This window comes from Catharus ustulatus, chromosome 12, assembly GCF_009819885.2.
Source record: "Catharus ustulatus isolate bCatUst1 chromosome 12, bCatUst1.pri.v2, whole genome shotgun sequence".
In the NCBI taxonomy this organism is placed as follows: domain Eukaryota; kingdom Metazoa; phylum Chordata; class Aves; order Passeriformes; family Turdidae; genus Catharus; species Catharus ustulatus.
The window spans coordinates 2073673-2088984 of NC_046232.1; the positions used below are offsets into that span (position 1 = coordinate 2073673).

Below are 15312 nucleotides of genomic sequence, written 5' to 3' on the forward strand. Positions count from 1 at the left end.
TCTGAAGCAGGAGAGCTTGGTTTCACTGTTTCCTGTCCTTCAAACATCTTTGATAAACAGCCAGTAATAACTTGAGGATGGCAATAACTATCAATGGACAGAAAACAGCACTGGAATTTGCTTGCAGTAAAGAATACTGAGGGGACTAGTTGAATCCAACAGAGCCAGGAATTCATGGCTCCTTTTGGAGTGGGACAGTGGCAGAACGACCTGTTGGATTCAAAGCGAAATCAACTTGAGATTGGGCAGGAACATGAAGAAAAATACGGGGGAGTAAGTGAAGGAGCTGCTGATCTGTGCTCCCTGGCAGGCAGGCAGGAATCCAACTTCTGAGTGGGGCCAGGGTGCTGGCAGGACCACAGGTGTGGCATGTGGTATCCAAAATACTCCTGGTATAGCAGGCCTATGTCTTTCGCTAAAGGTACACATGAAATGAGTATAGTACATGTGTATTAAATGCAGAATGCTTTGGGGCTCTGTAAGTGACCTCAAACTCTGAACTGCATCCTGCTTTTTTCCCATGTCTTAAAGCATCTCTCACAGCTGTCATCCTACCTGGACTGTCCAAGAGGGTTTTTTTCTGCTGTCAGTATAAATGGTGTGTAGGTAACATATTCTGTAGTGCTCACGAGCTTTGCATCACTCAGGGTCTGTGTGCGCTTCACTTAGCAACATCCTTTAGGTGAGGCTGAAGAAACCATTAACTTCAAAGTTACTACAACAGTAAGGCTGTACTTTTTGTGGTGAGATACAGTTGCCTGTTTTATCCTAAAGCTAAGTCTTTAATTCCACCTTCCCATCCCAAGATATCAGCCAGAAACCCCCCCAAACTGCTGGCGGCAATGCTGCAGGACGGGAGCGCCAACTCAATTCCCCATTGATAACAATGTATTACCAATAACCACCGTGCTTCCCCCAGGTTTTGTGGTGCTTGCCGAGCATGAGTTCAGCATGAAGCGGCGATTGGATGAGCAGGAGTCACCCGTGTACGCGTCGCAGCAGAGGCGTCTCGCCGGCAGCACCGAGGCTTTCCCGCATCAGCACCGCGTGCTCGCCCCGGCCCCACCGGTCTATGAGGCTGTTTCTGAGACCATGCAGTCAGCCACGGGGATCCAGTACTCTGTAACTCCCAGCTACCAGGTGGGTGTGCGCTCAGCCTTCAGCTCCCTGGACAGCCAGCACCGTGCTGTGGCACCGTATTCTGTATTTGACACAAGGTTTTGTTTTGGTCACCTTTAAAAAATGGATGTGCACCTCGTTGTCAGTTGGCTTCATTCATGAACCGACTATCTTGAGCACAATTCTTCTAATGATTCTCTCAGACCATGGTCTTTGAAGCACAGAGTCAGGTTTGTGGAGGGTTTTCCCTCCATTTTTCTGTTTTTCAGCAGGAAGAGGTTTGCTATTGTAAAAGCCATATGGTGTCTTGGGTGATCTTAAGCTTAACAGACTAGATCAGCATTTAGATTGAAGACTTTCAGGAAAATTGAAATGTTTCAGAAAACATTACCCCAGAGTCATTAGGTGGCACTCTTCCCTCTCTTGCCTCCTTTACAAGGAGCTGGCAGTTGGGAACAGGGAGAAAAAATATCTTTCTAAGAGTACACTGGAGATAGCTGTCAGTGAAGGAGCAGGGAAAGGCTATTTGTGGGATATTTATCTTTGCCACATTTCTAGCATGTTTAATCTTCCACACTTGTGTTGCTGGTGAGCTGTTCTCCCTATCTAGTGCCTGATTTTACACACAGCTTCATCCATGCTTCTGCAGAAAAGATGTTCACACTGATAGTGGCAGCCACAGACCTGAAGAGCTGCAGGCAGACCCTTGCAGGAGCTGGAAGAGAATGTGTTGGTACTGGCAGTCCTTCCTAAAAAGAACTTAGATGGAGCAGCAGGCAAACCTTATTCTGTTCATGAGGATTAAATTAAGTGTGTCCCATCTAGAAGAGGCTTGAATGGAAAACGGGGTTTGTGAAAATGATTTTTGAAATTGCATCTTTCCTGGTTTATGGTAGGAAGAAGTCCCAAAAGTGCATGCTTTGTGTTCTTTCCCTGGTTTTCTAGGGGAAATACCAAGCTGGGTTTTCCCCTGAGCCTGCTGATGCCAGAGAGCCACAATTTCACTTCCAGTACCCAAACTGAGTAATCAAGAATGTAGCAGCCCATAAAGATTCATTCACTCTGATTATTACTTGTGACACATAGGGAAAGGAGAGAACCTTGAGAGATTAAAAATTCCATTTTGCCATCTTTTTTCAGGTCTTTATGTCAGGGGACATACTGGACACCCATTGAGTGTGCAGGCTGGGGACAACCTGTGTTTGGAACGTGTTTGCAGGGAGGGCTTTGCTGTATTCGGAGGACGGGATGAGAGTTGTTGAGTAAAGTTGTTAGCAGTCATGATTAAAGCTCCAACCAGCTCCTTTCTGCTCCCCTGGTTGTAGTGCTGTTCCTGGGAAGCCAGGGATGCTCTGTGCTCCCTGCCACGAGGCCATGCCTGACATGCTGTTTGCCTTGGCAGGTGTCGGCCGTGCCGCAGAGCTCGGGCAGCCACGGGCCGGCCATCGCTGCCGTGCACAGCGGCCACCACCACCCCGCGCCCGTGCAGCCCCACGGCAGCCAGGTGGTGCCAAGCCACACGCACCCCACACCCCCAGCCGTGCCTGTGCAGGGCCAGCAGCAGTTCCAGAGGCTCAAGGTAATGCCAGCAGCTGCCTGATGTCAGCCATCCTCTCCCAAAATGCCTTCCGTGACCACGTCCCTTTTTCGATCTGTTTTGTCCCTTTTTCCCCGTCCCTTTTTCCCCTCATTCCTTCCACATGTTTGGGAATCTGGTGAATGCAGAATTGGACTTCTCTTTCTGCTGAAGCCCTGTTGTTTCACGTACCAAAACTAAAAAGAAATTGGACTCGCCAGGAAAAGATTTGTGGCAGGGAGGGAAAGGAAAAATGTATTGCTTGGAGTATTTGGATGAATGGGTTAAATTACCAAAACATTTGGTGCTTTTTTGAACACATGGCATATGTGGGTGGTTGTGTGGGAGTAATTTGGGAGTAAGGAAGGCTCTATTCTCAGATTATGTGCTATAAAACCCTTAAACAAAGAGAAGTCCACCAAAAATAACCCCTTTAAGTTGCTACATTTGGAGAAGGCACATACATACAAACTGATGCCTGTTCCAGCTTCTTCCAAATAAGGTGTGAGTCTTTTCCAGTTTTGGTGGAAACCACTGCCCTTTCCTTTTGCTGAATGTGGGAAACTTCATTTCTACAAACCTGTGAAAACCAGTTTCAAAAAGAGTGTTTCTTCCTCACAGTGAAATCCATGGAAAATCCTTTGCTGGTGCAAGGTTGGGGCTATACATGAGTCTTTCTTTTGTTGCTGTAGTTTAATTTCAGAGGAGAGAGAGGCCCCATGTGTGGCTCCTGCAGCTGCTGAGTGCGTGGCTGGGCTGCTGGAGGCACAGGGACCCAGAGCTTTCTCTTTAAGTTCTTCCAGTACCTCTGAAAATTGGCTGTTGGTACACGAATCATGAACCTCTTGCTGTTGGAGGTGTAAAACAATCTGCCACCCACAGTTGCCATTTTCGAAGCCCTTCTATGTGGAACTGAAATGTCTGGCTTTTTGAGAGAAGTGCAAGCGTGTACCTGGCAGACATCTACTACACTGAATATGTCATTTCCACTTTCTGCTTATTCTTAGACTTCCATAATAATTTCCACAGATGAATGCAGGAAAACTACTTAGTCTAGTTCTGTTTATCCTAGCAGTCACTTCAGTGATGGTAAATTTGGAGTGTGTTGGGTTTTGATTTTTGGTTTAGTTTTTTTTTTTAATTCTGACTAATTCTGCTGATCTGTGTTGGTTTTTTTATTTCTTTTTATCTCTTTTTGGTACAGTTTTATCTTGTGAGCCAGGAGTGGAGAGTGAGTACCTCTTATTCAAACAGTGCTGTAGTACACTAACCAGGCTCATGAGCTTTTTGCTCTTTAATTCCCTGCCCAGGCTCAGGGCTAACAGCTGTGTTTTCAAATAAGGAGTGTTTTACAGAACAATGGGTGGTGAAATCAAATCTTCTGTGCTAATATGACCTGTCTGGTCTGTCTCCAGGTGGAGGATGCATTGTCTTACCTTGACCAGGTGAAGCTACAGTTTGGTAGTCAGCCACAGGTCTACAATGACTTCTTGGATATTATGAAGGAATTTAAATCTCAAAGGTAACAAGCTGCATTTTGCTTTTCCTACCAGGTTACAAAGAGTGGCCATGTGTGGGGACATGGGAGCACAGGGCAGGAGCTGAATTCTGTCCTTTCTGTACAAAATAACACACCTGGACAATGATGTAGAAGCAGTTGTGTGTTTTATTTTCTGAAAATGCAATGCATCCCTTCATGTATACTAAATCTCTGCTTAGAGTGGGAGTTCACAAGTTCAGCCTTGACAGCTGATTCATCTGGCTGTCTGGTTGTCTGCCCATTAATAATGGTCAGACTTGGGACTGGATCTCGTGGATATAAAATGCTGTCTGGGCTCATAAAATAATGTCACTTTTGAGTTCAGCAGTGTGCTTATAGGACATTGTTTCATAGGCTGGAGGTGATAAGGGAAAAAAATCTGATGGAAGATTGCTGTGTGGAGAAGGTTGTCCCACTGAAAGGTCCCAGAGGATGGTGACATTGTCATCTTATTCCTTCCCCAGCATCGACACTCCAGGGGTGATCAGCCGTGTATCACAGCTCTTCAAGGGCCACCCAGACTTGATCATGGGGTTCAACACCTTCCTGCCACCTGGCTACAAGATTGAGGTGCAGACCAACGACATGGTGAACGTGACAACCCCAGGGCAGGTTCACCAGATCCCCACCCACGGGCTGCAGCCCCAGCCACAGCCACAGCCGCCACATCCGTCGCAGCCTTCGGCGCAGTCGACCCCGACACCAGCACAGCCGGCACCACAGCCCACACCTGCCAAAATCAGCAAGGTGAGAGGCTTTGGGTGACCTGCACTGAGAGCATGGGGATGCTGCTGCCTCCAGCTGAAGCTGGTGTGGAGCTAAAAAGTGAAAAATTAACTTCCATGCTGCTTTTTTGTAGTATTTGTGAAGCGTTGTGTGCTGCTGGATTAGTTTCTCGTTTTCAAACTTGAAGATGCAGTCATAGTTAATTTGACAGCAATTCAAATAAGCTTTCCAAAACATTAAGGGTTTGGAAAAGCCTTGTTGCTGGCAGTGGGGAGCTGAAAGACAGTCAGAGCATCTGGTAAACGGCACACGCATTATTCAAGAAGTGTTCCAGCAAACCTAGGGAAAAAATTTCCAGTTAAAGCACTGGGCACATATTATCTGCCTGCTTTTGTGTATATTTGTCTTAGACCTAAAGGCCCAAGAAATTGCCCATGAAACAGGTTGTGGTGAAGATGTTCTTTTTGGTGTGAAAGTGTTTATGTCATTTCAAATGCTTGAGGCAATTAAGCCTTTAGGAGACCTCAATTTGTTATTTGGTGGATTCTGCATTGCTTGAAGTCTTGTTTTCAGATTGAATGGTTTTTGTAGAGGGTTCAGCTGTCAGCTGGAAGGGTTCGGGAGTTTTTGGCAACATCTAAAGTGGAAGAGTTTAGCAACATGACTATGATATTGCCTGTAGGTATTGGTGTGTGTGCCCAAAACAGAGACCTTTCAGTAACCAAGCAAATTTGACTGTGGTTTAGATATAACCCAGTCGCTACTGTCCAAAAGATGTATTTTATGTGGAACAGAACAAGATAATAGACATTCAAGGAGATTACTCCAGATAAAATATTGTGTATTTTAGCCTCAAAATGTGCAAATATTTCAGAGCCTTAGGGGGAGGGAATCTCCAAAGTTTCAAGGGTTAATCCCTAGGCTGTCAGGTAGCAGCTGCCTGGAAAAGGTAAACGAAAAGGTAACATGCAGTTAAAAAGGAGCAGGATTTAAAATGCGGTGGTTAGCTGATCTCTGGACTAACATTGTTGGGACATGCAACTTCCTGCTCAGAAATGGCAAACAAAAACTTGCTGAAAGATTTGCTGAGAGATTTGCCAAACTGGACACTGCAGATCATTCCAGAATGAACTTGCCTGTGCCAGATTTCAAGGATTTTTTCTGAAGAAGTACATGCTCTCAATAAATTTGTAGCAGTGTCCTTCTTAACACCATGGGATAAGTGGTTTTCTCCCTGTCAGCCTGCAAAATGTTGGACTATCTTTGCTGAAACTTTAAATAAACCTGAGGGACAGGCTAAACAATGAGGCAAGACGTCCCTACCAGGCAGGTGAAGTGGCAGCTGAGCAAGGCAGGACTTTGTAACAGGATATTTATGACCATCCTAAGACAGTTATTTACATTCTCAGTCCTGAGAACTCGGTGTAATACAAGTTTGGAAATGTGAAAATGTGAGGGGAATAAGTGCTTCCATTTCCATTTAAAACAGCCACATCAAAACCAAATTTTCATCTGGCTGTTCAATGTCCATTGAGAGTATTCAAAATAATTACTCACTGCCTGCTTTTTGTCTCAAGAAACTCCAGTTTTCCCTAGACATTGCCTTTATACATCCCACAGTTCTTCAGTAGTGTTGGAGGCAGCCATACCTATGCATTTTGGCTCTGTCAAGTTTTTGAGATAGTTTGTGTCTCTTGTCAGGTTTCAGTCTAAAGCAAGAAAATAATCTTAAAAACAACCACTTGAATCGCCCAGGCATTTTGTCTCGCTGATGTGGTTGAGTCTCTGCTGGCCCACTAAATATGTATCTATCCCTAAGTGGATTAAAAGTGCCTTTATCCATGAGGGAGTGTGCTGCTTGCTAACACAGCCTGTGTTCTCACCAGCCATCACAGTTGCAGGCTCATACTCCTGCCAGCCAGCAAACGCCGCCGATCCCGCCGTACGCATCGCCGCGCTCGCCGCCGGTGCAGCCTCACACGCCTGTGACAATCTCTCTGGGCACCACACCATCCCTGCAGAACAATCAGCCCGTGGAGTTTAATCACGCCATCAACTATGTCAACAAGATCAAGAATCGGTTCCAGGGACAGCCAGACATCTACAAAGCCTTCCTGGAGATTCTCCATACGTACCAGGTGAGTGTTGGAAACGTGAATATGTGTCTGTGTGTGGTTATTTCTCCTCCTCTGCTTTGGAGGGGTGTACAAAACTGGCATTTGGGTATTCTGCTGTACTAGCAGTGATAATCATGGACTGGTTTGGATTGGAAGGGGCCTTAAAGATCATCTTTGCCATGGGCAGGGGCACCTTCCATTAGGTCAGGTTGCTCCAAACCCTGTCTAGGCTGGTCTTGAATTCTGCTTGAACTAAGCAGAAGTCTGGCAACTTAGAAAGATTACATAGCAGTGTGAAGTAATAGGTTTCAATCCATCATCTTTGTTTGGAAGTATCTGAAATACTTGTTTAAAAACTGTATTTGGCATTTTTCTATGAGCACATCAGGATGAGTCAATGTGTTTGTAGCTCCATGTTAAAAGCAAGGAAACCACTTCCTTGGTCAGTGTCTTACTGTTCCAGGGCCTGTTGGGCATTTAGGATGTATTTATAGTATATATAAATATAGATATTTAGAGTATATGAGAGTCATACTATTAATATAGTATGATACTTTAAGGAGCTGAGACCTTTGCTGTTTCATTATTTCTGTCACAGAAAGCTGGTTTATTTTTTCTTTGTCACTTGATTAGTTTGTGCATCCTTTCTTCTGACACTTCTCTTTCCTCTGGCAGAAGGAGCAGCGTAATGCCAAGGAGGCGGGAGGGAACTACACGCCAGCTCTGACAGAGCAGGAGGTCTATGCCCAGGTGGCTCGCCTCTTCAAGAACCAGGAGGATCTGCTCTCAGAATTTGGGCAATTCCTGCCTGACGCCAACAGCTCTGTGGTGAGTACCCTTGAAGATAGGATTAAATACCTAGGGCAGTGTTCAGAAAAATGTGCTTTTGCTGTTGCTTTCTTGGGGTGTAGGAAGGAGGTCGGGGGTAGTCTGTATTTTCTGGCTACAACTTGTCTCTTAACTTGTATTTTAAATGCAATTCCTTTGCTTAAAGGGATTGTTCTAAGTTGGTGGTGTCAAATCTGCAGTAAAATCCATCTAGAGCTGGGAGGAGCAGCAGACTCCTGGACTGCTGCATCCTGCTTTAGGGTCCCCGACACAGGAAGGGCATTGATCTGTCAGAGCAAGTCCAGAGGAGGTCACTAAGATGATCAGAGGGATGAAGCACATCTCCTGTGAGGAAAGGCTGAGACAGTTAGGGTTGTTCTGCCTGGAAAAGAGAAGGCTCAGGGGTCACCTAATTGTGGCCTTCCAGTACCTGGAGAGAGAGCCTCAAAGAAAGATGGAGAGACTCTTTACAAGGGCATGGAGTGACAGGATAAGGGGGAATGGTTTCAAACTGAGAGAGAGTAGGTTTAGATTAGATATTAGGAAAAAGTTCTTCCCTGTGAGTGTGGTGAGACTGCCACAGGCTACCCTAAGAAGCTGTGGCTGCCCCATCCCTGGAGGTTTTCAAGGGCAGGTCAGATGGAGCTCTGAGCAACTTGTACTAGTGGAAATTGTCCCTGACTGTGGCATGGCATTGGAACTGAATGATCCTAAAGGTCCCTTCCAGCCCAGACCCTCCTGTGACATTCTGTGTGGAACATAGCCCTAATGCTTTTATGGGTTTGTCTCTGAACAAGCTGTTAAGTAAGACAACTGCAGAGAAAGTGGAATCTGTCAGGAATGACCATGGGGGCACAGTGAAGAAGCCACAACTCAACAACAAGCAGCAGAGACCTAACCAGAATGGCTGCCAGATCCGACGGCACTCGGGCACTGGAGCAACCCCTCCTGTGAAGGTAAGAACCTGTGCTGCTCCCTGTTTGTCCCAGGAGCAGAGCAGGATCTGTTTTCCAGGTCCTTGTGATTTTTGTGGCACTGGGTGCAGCTTGAGAACAGGGAAAATAATGTTTGTCTTTAAAGCTTTCAGAATTCCTTGTTTCCAAGCACGAGTCTGATTTTTGCAAACCATTGCTGGTATCTGTTGCTGAGGGTGGGATATAGTTACTTTAATGGCTTGGGAAACAGAGTTTTCATCACTTTATCAGAAAGATGTTGTTTTCGTAGCAGTGTTTAATTAGGGGGAGTTGTGCAGTGTGGAGACAAAAGTCTCAGTAATGCCACAGAATAAATTTGTCCAGTATTTGTAGCAAATGTTCTTAAGGCACGTAAGGAAAGACGAGCTGTAAAGGTGTGCCTGAAGGCTTTGTTGTAGTAGAACTTGGGGCAGATGCAATAGAATCATGTTTGCTCATCTTTCCTGTGATAAAGCTTTTAATACAATGATAAATGATTATTCTCTCAGCAGAGTTTGCCCTTTTCAAATGACGCACGATTTGTGAGAGCACAGAGGCTTTGTAGTGCAACAGAAATTGTCCTGTGGCCAGGTGGCTTCGTGTTTGTGCATGAAGGATAAATTTGCCTGCTTTTTTTGAAGCCTGTATATCTTCCTTTGTCATGAAAAGCATTAGCAGGCATAATTGTACCATTTAAGTCCCCTTCTGCCCTTTCTTCTCCTCTTCAAATAGAGGGCACCAAAATAAAGCACAATTTGGAGGCAACTTTCAGCCTTTCTGAGGGTGGGGAAAATAAAGCATCTTGCAGTAGAATGTAAGAGAGAAAAAAAATTGTAGTTCTGGGGAGATGTAAGACTTGCAAAACTGGATGAGTGATAGGAAAATCATTTATTCTGGCAGTTTTCCAAACTAGTTTTCCAAGTAAAATATGCTGTGGTGTGATGGAAACAATCAGCTAGTTACAGGAAAGGGTGCAACAATGTATTGCAGATATTTGGAGTGGCATGCTACTTATTAACATTCAGTAAATTAACTTGTAGCACATGTTTTAATAGACTTTTCCTTCAGAAAAGCCACCTTTCCTTTAATGGGAAGCACATGGTGGGGTCAGGGAGCTGGCGCTCATGTGTGAGAGATAATCAAATTGTCTCAACTTGCTGAACACCCCTTTTATTTTTAATTACCTTTCTTTTTGTGACAACAGAAGAAACCAAAGCTGCTTGGTTTGAAAGACCAGTCTTTGGCAGAAGCCAGCAAACATGGTGTGGGGACAGAATCTCTCTTCTTTGAGAAGGTGAGAGGCAGGATGCAGATGTTGCATGTCCTTGATGTATGTCCTTCCTGTAAACACATCTGGATTCTTATCACAGTGAAGTGTGTGAGATTTACACCGCCCTGATAACATTTCCTAGCCTGACCTCAGATGTACCCTGCGACCGCTGTCATCCATTGAATTTTTAAAAAAATTTTACATGTGTCTTTTCCCCAAAGCTCCTTCTCCAGCTTTCCACCTGCTGCTGCTGCAATTTATCTGAGGGAATGGGAATTTTTTGCTGTAACCCACACTCCAAATTGTTTTCCCCTTTATAAAATCCCTGTGCAGCTGATGATGTGCGTGGCGTGTCTCGCTGTGTCGGCACAGCTTGTACCCATCTACAGCCAGCTGGCTGCAGTGGGGGAGCTCAGTTTACAAAGCACCTGATTCATATTTACATTGAGCTGGGGTTTTTTTGAAGTTTCCCCTCAGAGGTTAATCTAATTAATTGCACAGTTGTTACCTGTTGCTGGTTTAGCACACAGATCAAGTGAAGGAGATATGGGATGTTTCCAAGTGGTACCTTGGTGTCTTCTCTGAGATGTCCATACAGTGCCTTATAGCCCAGAGGGGAGTCTGGAACGAACTTAAAACCATCCTTTTAAGCAATATTCACGCACTGATGACAGTCTTGGTCGCTCCCTGCTGATCTGGTGAATTCTGCAGCGTGATAAGAACCAGCTAATGGTAACTGGGAACCAGTTTATTGCTTGGAGGATGTGTAGGTGTTACCATGAGTAAACCTAGAAATCCCCGCTGTGGAATTATAACCATAATGATGAATAACTTAATGATAGATCTCAGTCTGATGTGTAGATCCAACTGTTCTTGTGGGAAAGGTAATGGTGTGGGATGAATAGTTTGGCTTCCTCATTCTGTTGAGATTGGGGTTACAGAAGGATGGTTGTCTGTGATAACCAAGCTGGAAGCAGGCAGAGGCTGGAGAGGAGTTACCCAGGGCATGGTTCTCATACCCCCCACTCCCTACTTGAAATACCCTCTGGAGTTTAAAAGCAGCCTGGGTGGCTTCATGGTGCTGATGTTATCCATGATTCCAGTGTTTTATAATCCAGCTGTTACAGGGTTCTTTGAAGGAATTAGTTCTTCACTTGCAAGTCCTTTCTTAGAGTAATGGCCCAGTGCCATTGCAGGGGATGGATGGCTCCCATCAGTGCCAGTTGGTCTGGCCCTGTGTACAGGCCACATTCTCCCTGTTCAACTCACTTAAAGATTTGTGTGCCTCGGTGGGAAACACAGTTTCAAATCTGGACCTCCCCCTGCTTAGTCTCACCCTAACAGCTCCTCTTTCCCTCCTCTCCTCTGCCTCAGGTCCGCAAAGCTCTGCGGAGCACGGAAGCGTACGAGAACTTCCTGCGCTGCCTGGTTATTTTCAACCAGGAGGTGATCTCCCGGGCCGAGCTCGTGCAGCTGGTTTCTCCATTCCTGGGGTAAGTGCAGCCCCTTTCCTGCTCTGTTTCTGTTGTGGAGCCAGGAAAGAAACACTCACCTTCATGGTCTCCTGCACTGCCCTTTCCTATTCCTTATCCCAGAGAGATTCCCAGCTGTGTCCTGACAGGCAGCACGCAGGAGCAGTACATTTGTTGTTTGCTGTGTGTCTTCCCTTTCCAGTAGGGCAAACAAAATTATTAGCAGCCTGTTATTACAGTTTCTTGCTCTGGAATCATTTGAGAAAAGACTGACTGTCTAATTACATAGGAAATGTCCCCCCAAAAAAGCAGAGTGCTGATATAAACTCACTCAAGTTTCCAAAACGCAGCTGAATTCTGTCACAAAGCCAAAAATGTTAAGGAGCTCTGTATTTGAATAGGAATCTACGACTTCCATGATTGTCAGTAGTGTACAGAACAGCTCTATTAGTTGGTTAAAACCAGCAGATATCCTCTCATCAACTTGGGGCAGTAGGATTAGTGTTTCTTTTGTCTAGGCACTGAATTGCTGGCTCCAAGGGAGAGGCAGTAGCAACATAAATTGGGTTCAGGACCCCATTACAGTAGCTACTGTGCAGAAAAAACTGCCCTAAGGAGCTTCCACTCACTCTGTAGGTCCACTGGAATTAGTCAGGCCATCAGCAGGATGCCTGACTTTAGGTAGAAAAGGTGCAATATTTGACAAGAAAATTCTGTACTTTTCCCATTCTACTGCCTGTGCCCCTAACTATAGGGAAAGATACAATACAGGGTTTTTTATTCTGGAGTTGGACACTATTTTTGGCTATATAATGAAAAAGCAATGAATGACTAGTGATTCAATTAGTAACAGGTTCAGTTCATCCTACTGCTGGAGCTTTGTATGAGATAAGAGGACTTGAAAAAATGCTGTATTTTAGATTAATAAATTTTTCAGGAAACTTTGCAAACAGGTGAACTTGGGCCTTGCAAGGCAAAGGCATCTCCTTGATTTATGCTGCTCTGTGAAGTCTACTTGAAGCAATTGCTTGGCACTGAAACCTTTTGCTGTATAGTTACAGAATTGTATTTTGGTTTCTCCTTGCTGCCTCTGGAAAGGAAAAGGTCTGGTTTAAGGCTCAAAAAACGAGGAATCTGGCCTGAGTTCACTACCAGGATGGTCTGGGCAGACCCAGATGTGGCTGTGCCATGAATGCTGTTCCTGTAGTCAAATCTTTGACAGCTGCTCCTTGCTCATCACTAATCCTCAAGCACCTTAGTTGTACCAAAAGAGCAGTCCCCCACCTGATCAAATTGCTTCTTCTTTGGTCAGGCTCTGTGGAAGTGGGGTTGAGCAGAGAGGGGCTTCTCACCAGATTCACAGTTTGGAGGGTTGTCTGTAGTAATCAGTTCTGGCCTCAGCATCACAGCTCAGCAATATTTGCTTTCTGCTTTGCTCGTTTTTCACTCGATTCCTTTTATTTTAGGAAATTCCCAGAACTGTTTACTTGGTTCAAAAACTTTCTGGGCTATAAGGAGTCTGTTCACATGGAGACATATCCCAAGGAACGGGCTACTGAGGGGATTGCCATGGAGATTGACTATGCCTCCTGCAAGAGGCTGGGCTCCAGCTACCGAGCCTTGCCCAAGAGCTACCAGCAGCCCAAGTGCACGGGGCGGACTCCACTCTGCAAAGAGGTAAGGCAGGAGCTGTGCCACAGAGGAAGGCTCTTCCCAGCCTTTTTAAAGCGTTGGAACAGGATGGGCAATTCAGTTTGTATCCCTGTGTTGGAAAGGTTTCTGGGGATGTCAGGGCATGTCTGGTGCTGGTGAGGATGGAGCTGGGGCCGGGCAGGCACCGACCCACACTGCTCTGTGCTACTCCTGCACCCAGGCATGTGTGGGCACACCGTCCTGGCACGGGATCGCCACGGTGCGTGTGGCAGCCCGAGGGGAGCACACCTCAGGAATTCCTGGTGGCACTCCCATAAACACCTGGATCGTGTCCAGAAGCTCTTGCACAGGGTGAGGCATCAGTCTAGGAATTGGGTGATGCTGGAAGCTGCCTGGGAGTTGTGGTACCCACATGGCTCTAGTGGTTGGCATCAGCTCTTCTCCAGAAGCCTTTGTGAAAGGTTTGTGTAGAGTGCTGAGGGGCAGCTGGAGAAAAACCTACTGAAGCTTTGATGGTTAATTACTGACATACTTGGTGCTCCTACATTTTATTTATGATGTTTTACGTGGTACAACTTGTGAAAGGAACGTTAAGATTGCAAACTTAAGTAGGAGATGACAGAACTGGTTCTCTGTGTGGTCTTAATGTGATCTCAGAGGTCCTTTTCAAGGTAGTATGTAATTCAGGATTATTGCTACCTTTTTACCTAAATTCCCACTTAGCCTGCTTTCAGAGTTGTCTCTAGGCTAACTTTAAAAGAAAATCATATTTTCTGTAGACAGATGCTCCCATGTATTCCCTCAGATCCATCTTTCTTTCACCCTGAAATGCTGAATTTTTAATCCATGTCTTGACACGTCTTTCAAAGGCTTCTTGTGTGATTCAGTTACAAACTTTTCTCTCCGTGAGAATCTTATGACTCAGTTGTTCAGGCTTGGGTTTATGGAAACTGGACCTGGCTTTCAAGACTGGCGGCCAAAATCATTGTTTTCCTTGCCTTCGGCCTCTTTGAGGTTGTTGTTGTTTGTTTGTTTGTTTGCTTTTTAATGTTCTGCTCCTATACTGGAAGCTGCAGGTGCTGAGCTGTTTGGTCACCAGGAGAGGTGGTGCTGGGGTATGGTTTTGTACTTCCAGTCAGCCTTATTTGGAGCCAGCTACTGTGTCCTGTATAACAGTCAGGTTTGCTGTGGTGACCACACAGTGTTGATGATGAATCACACATGGGGAACCAGCTGGTTGCAGCTGACTAATCCAAAGTAGCAGAAAAGCTCCTTTCACCTTTATTTTCCTCTTCTCTCACAAGTTTTTTCCTCACAGCTCCAGGCTATGAATTTTTCAGGCTGCCTGGCTGTTTGGGTTCTGGCTGTTTGGGGTTGCCCTCTGAATGCTGGGCATTTTTTTCACGTGAGAATTAGGTTGTCCCATCAGCAGACGGGTCTTGAAGCTGGCCAGGTGTGATCTCCTTGAACACTGACCATGACTCCTGTTCTCCCTCAAAGGTTTTGAATGACACCTGGGTCTCCTTCCCATCCTGGTCTGAAGATTCCACATTTGTGAGCTCCAAGAAGACACAATATGAAGAGCACATCTACAGATGTGAGGACGAGCGTTTTGAGGTAAATTGCTTTTGCTTGGTTCGTGTCTGGGAAAGCTCTATTCTGTGAACAGTTAGTGAGCTTAGTGGAATGATACCTTCAATTCTACATCTTTTATTGTGTCTGCCACCTGGTTTTTGGCATAAAAGCTTGTTTTCTCTTCATGCAAGAAGCAGTGTCTGCATAACCACTAAGCTGCCACCCCTGCCCCTTATCTTTTGTGCAGAACTCTTCATGAAATTGTTGAATGGCCAGCATGGAATTGTTGCATCTTTTCCGTTCTTCCTGCCTATGTAGTGCATGAGAACGTGCATTCTTCCCCTGTAATCATCTGCAAAGCAATATGTTCAAGATTTTAAATGACTGACATTTTGACTGGAAGTGGAAGTTAGCTGGGCAATTACCTGAACCTGCACAGATTTGGCATGTCCTTTTGTAGAGTAACTGTCAGTTGTGTTCTAT

General features: G+C 45.4%; 1 protein-coding gene across 3 annotated transcripts in view; it reads left to right on the plus strand.

The window, feature by feature from the left end:
* SIN3A (SIN3 transcription regulator family member A) overlaps positions 1–15312 on the plus strand; it is a 31759-nt gene that overhangs the window by 7137 nt on the left and 9310 nt on the right. For all 3 annotated transcript variants that reach the window (XM_033070320.1, XM_033070319.1, XM_033070321.2), the window contains exons 2-12: positions 920–1140; positions 2522–2698; positions 4111–4217; positions 4700–4982; positions 6848–7099; positions 7754–7906; positions 8704–8862; positions 10064–10153; positions 11504–11622; positions 13068–13278; positions 14755–14871. In XM_033070320.1, coding sequence (XP_032926211.1) covers positions 952–1140; positions 2522–2698; positions 4111–4217; positions 4700–4982; positions 6848–7099; positions 7754–7906; positions 8704–8862; positions 10064–10153; positions 11504–11622; positions 13068–13278; positions 14755–14871 — 1857 coding nt within the window. In that variant the 5' untranslated portion in view covers positions 920–951. The remainder of the gene's footprint in view (positions 1–919; positions 1141–2521; positions 2699–4110; positions 4218–4699; positions 4983–6847; positions 7100–7753; positions 7907–8703; positions 8863–10063; positions 10154–11503; positions 11623–13067; positions 13279–14754; positions 14872–15312) is intronic.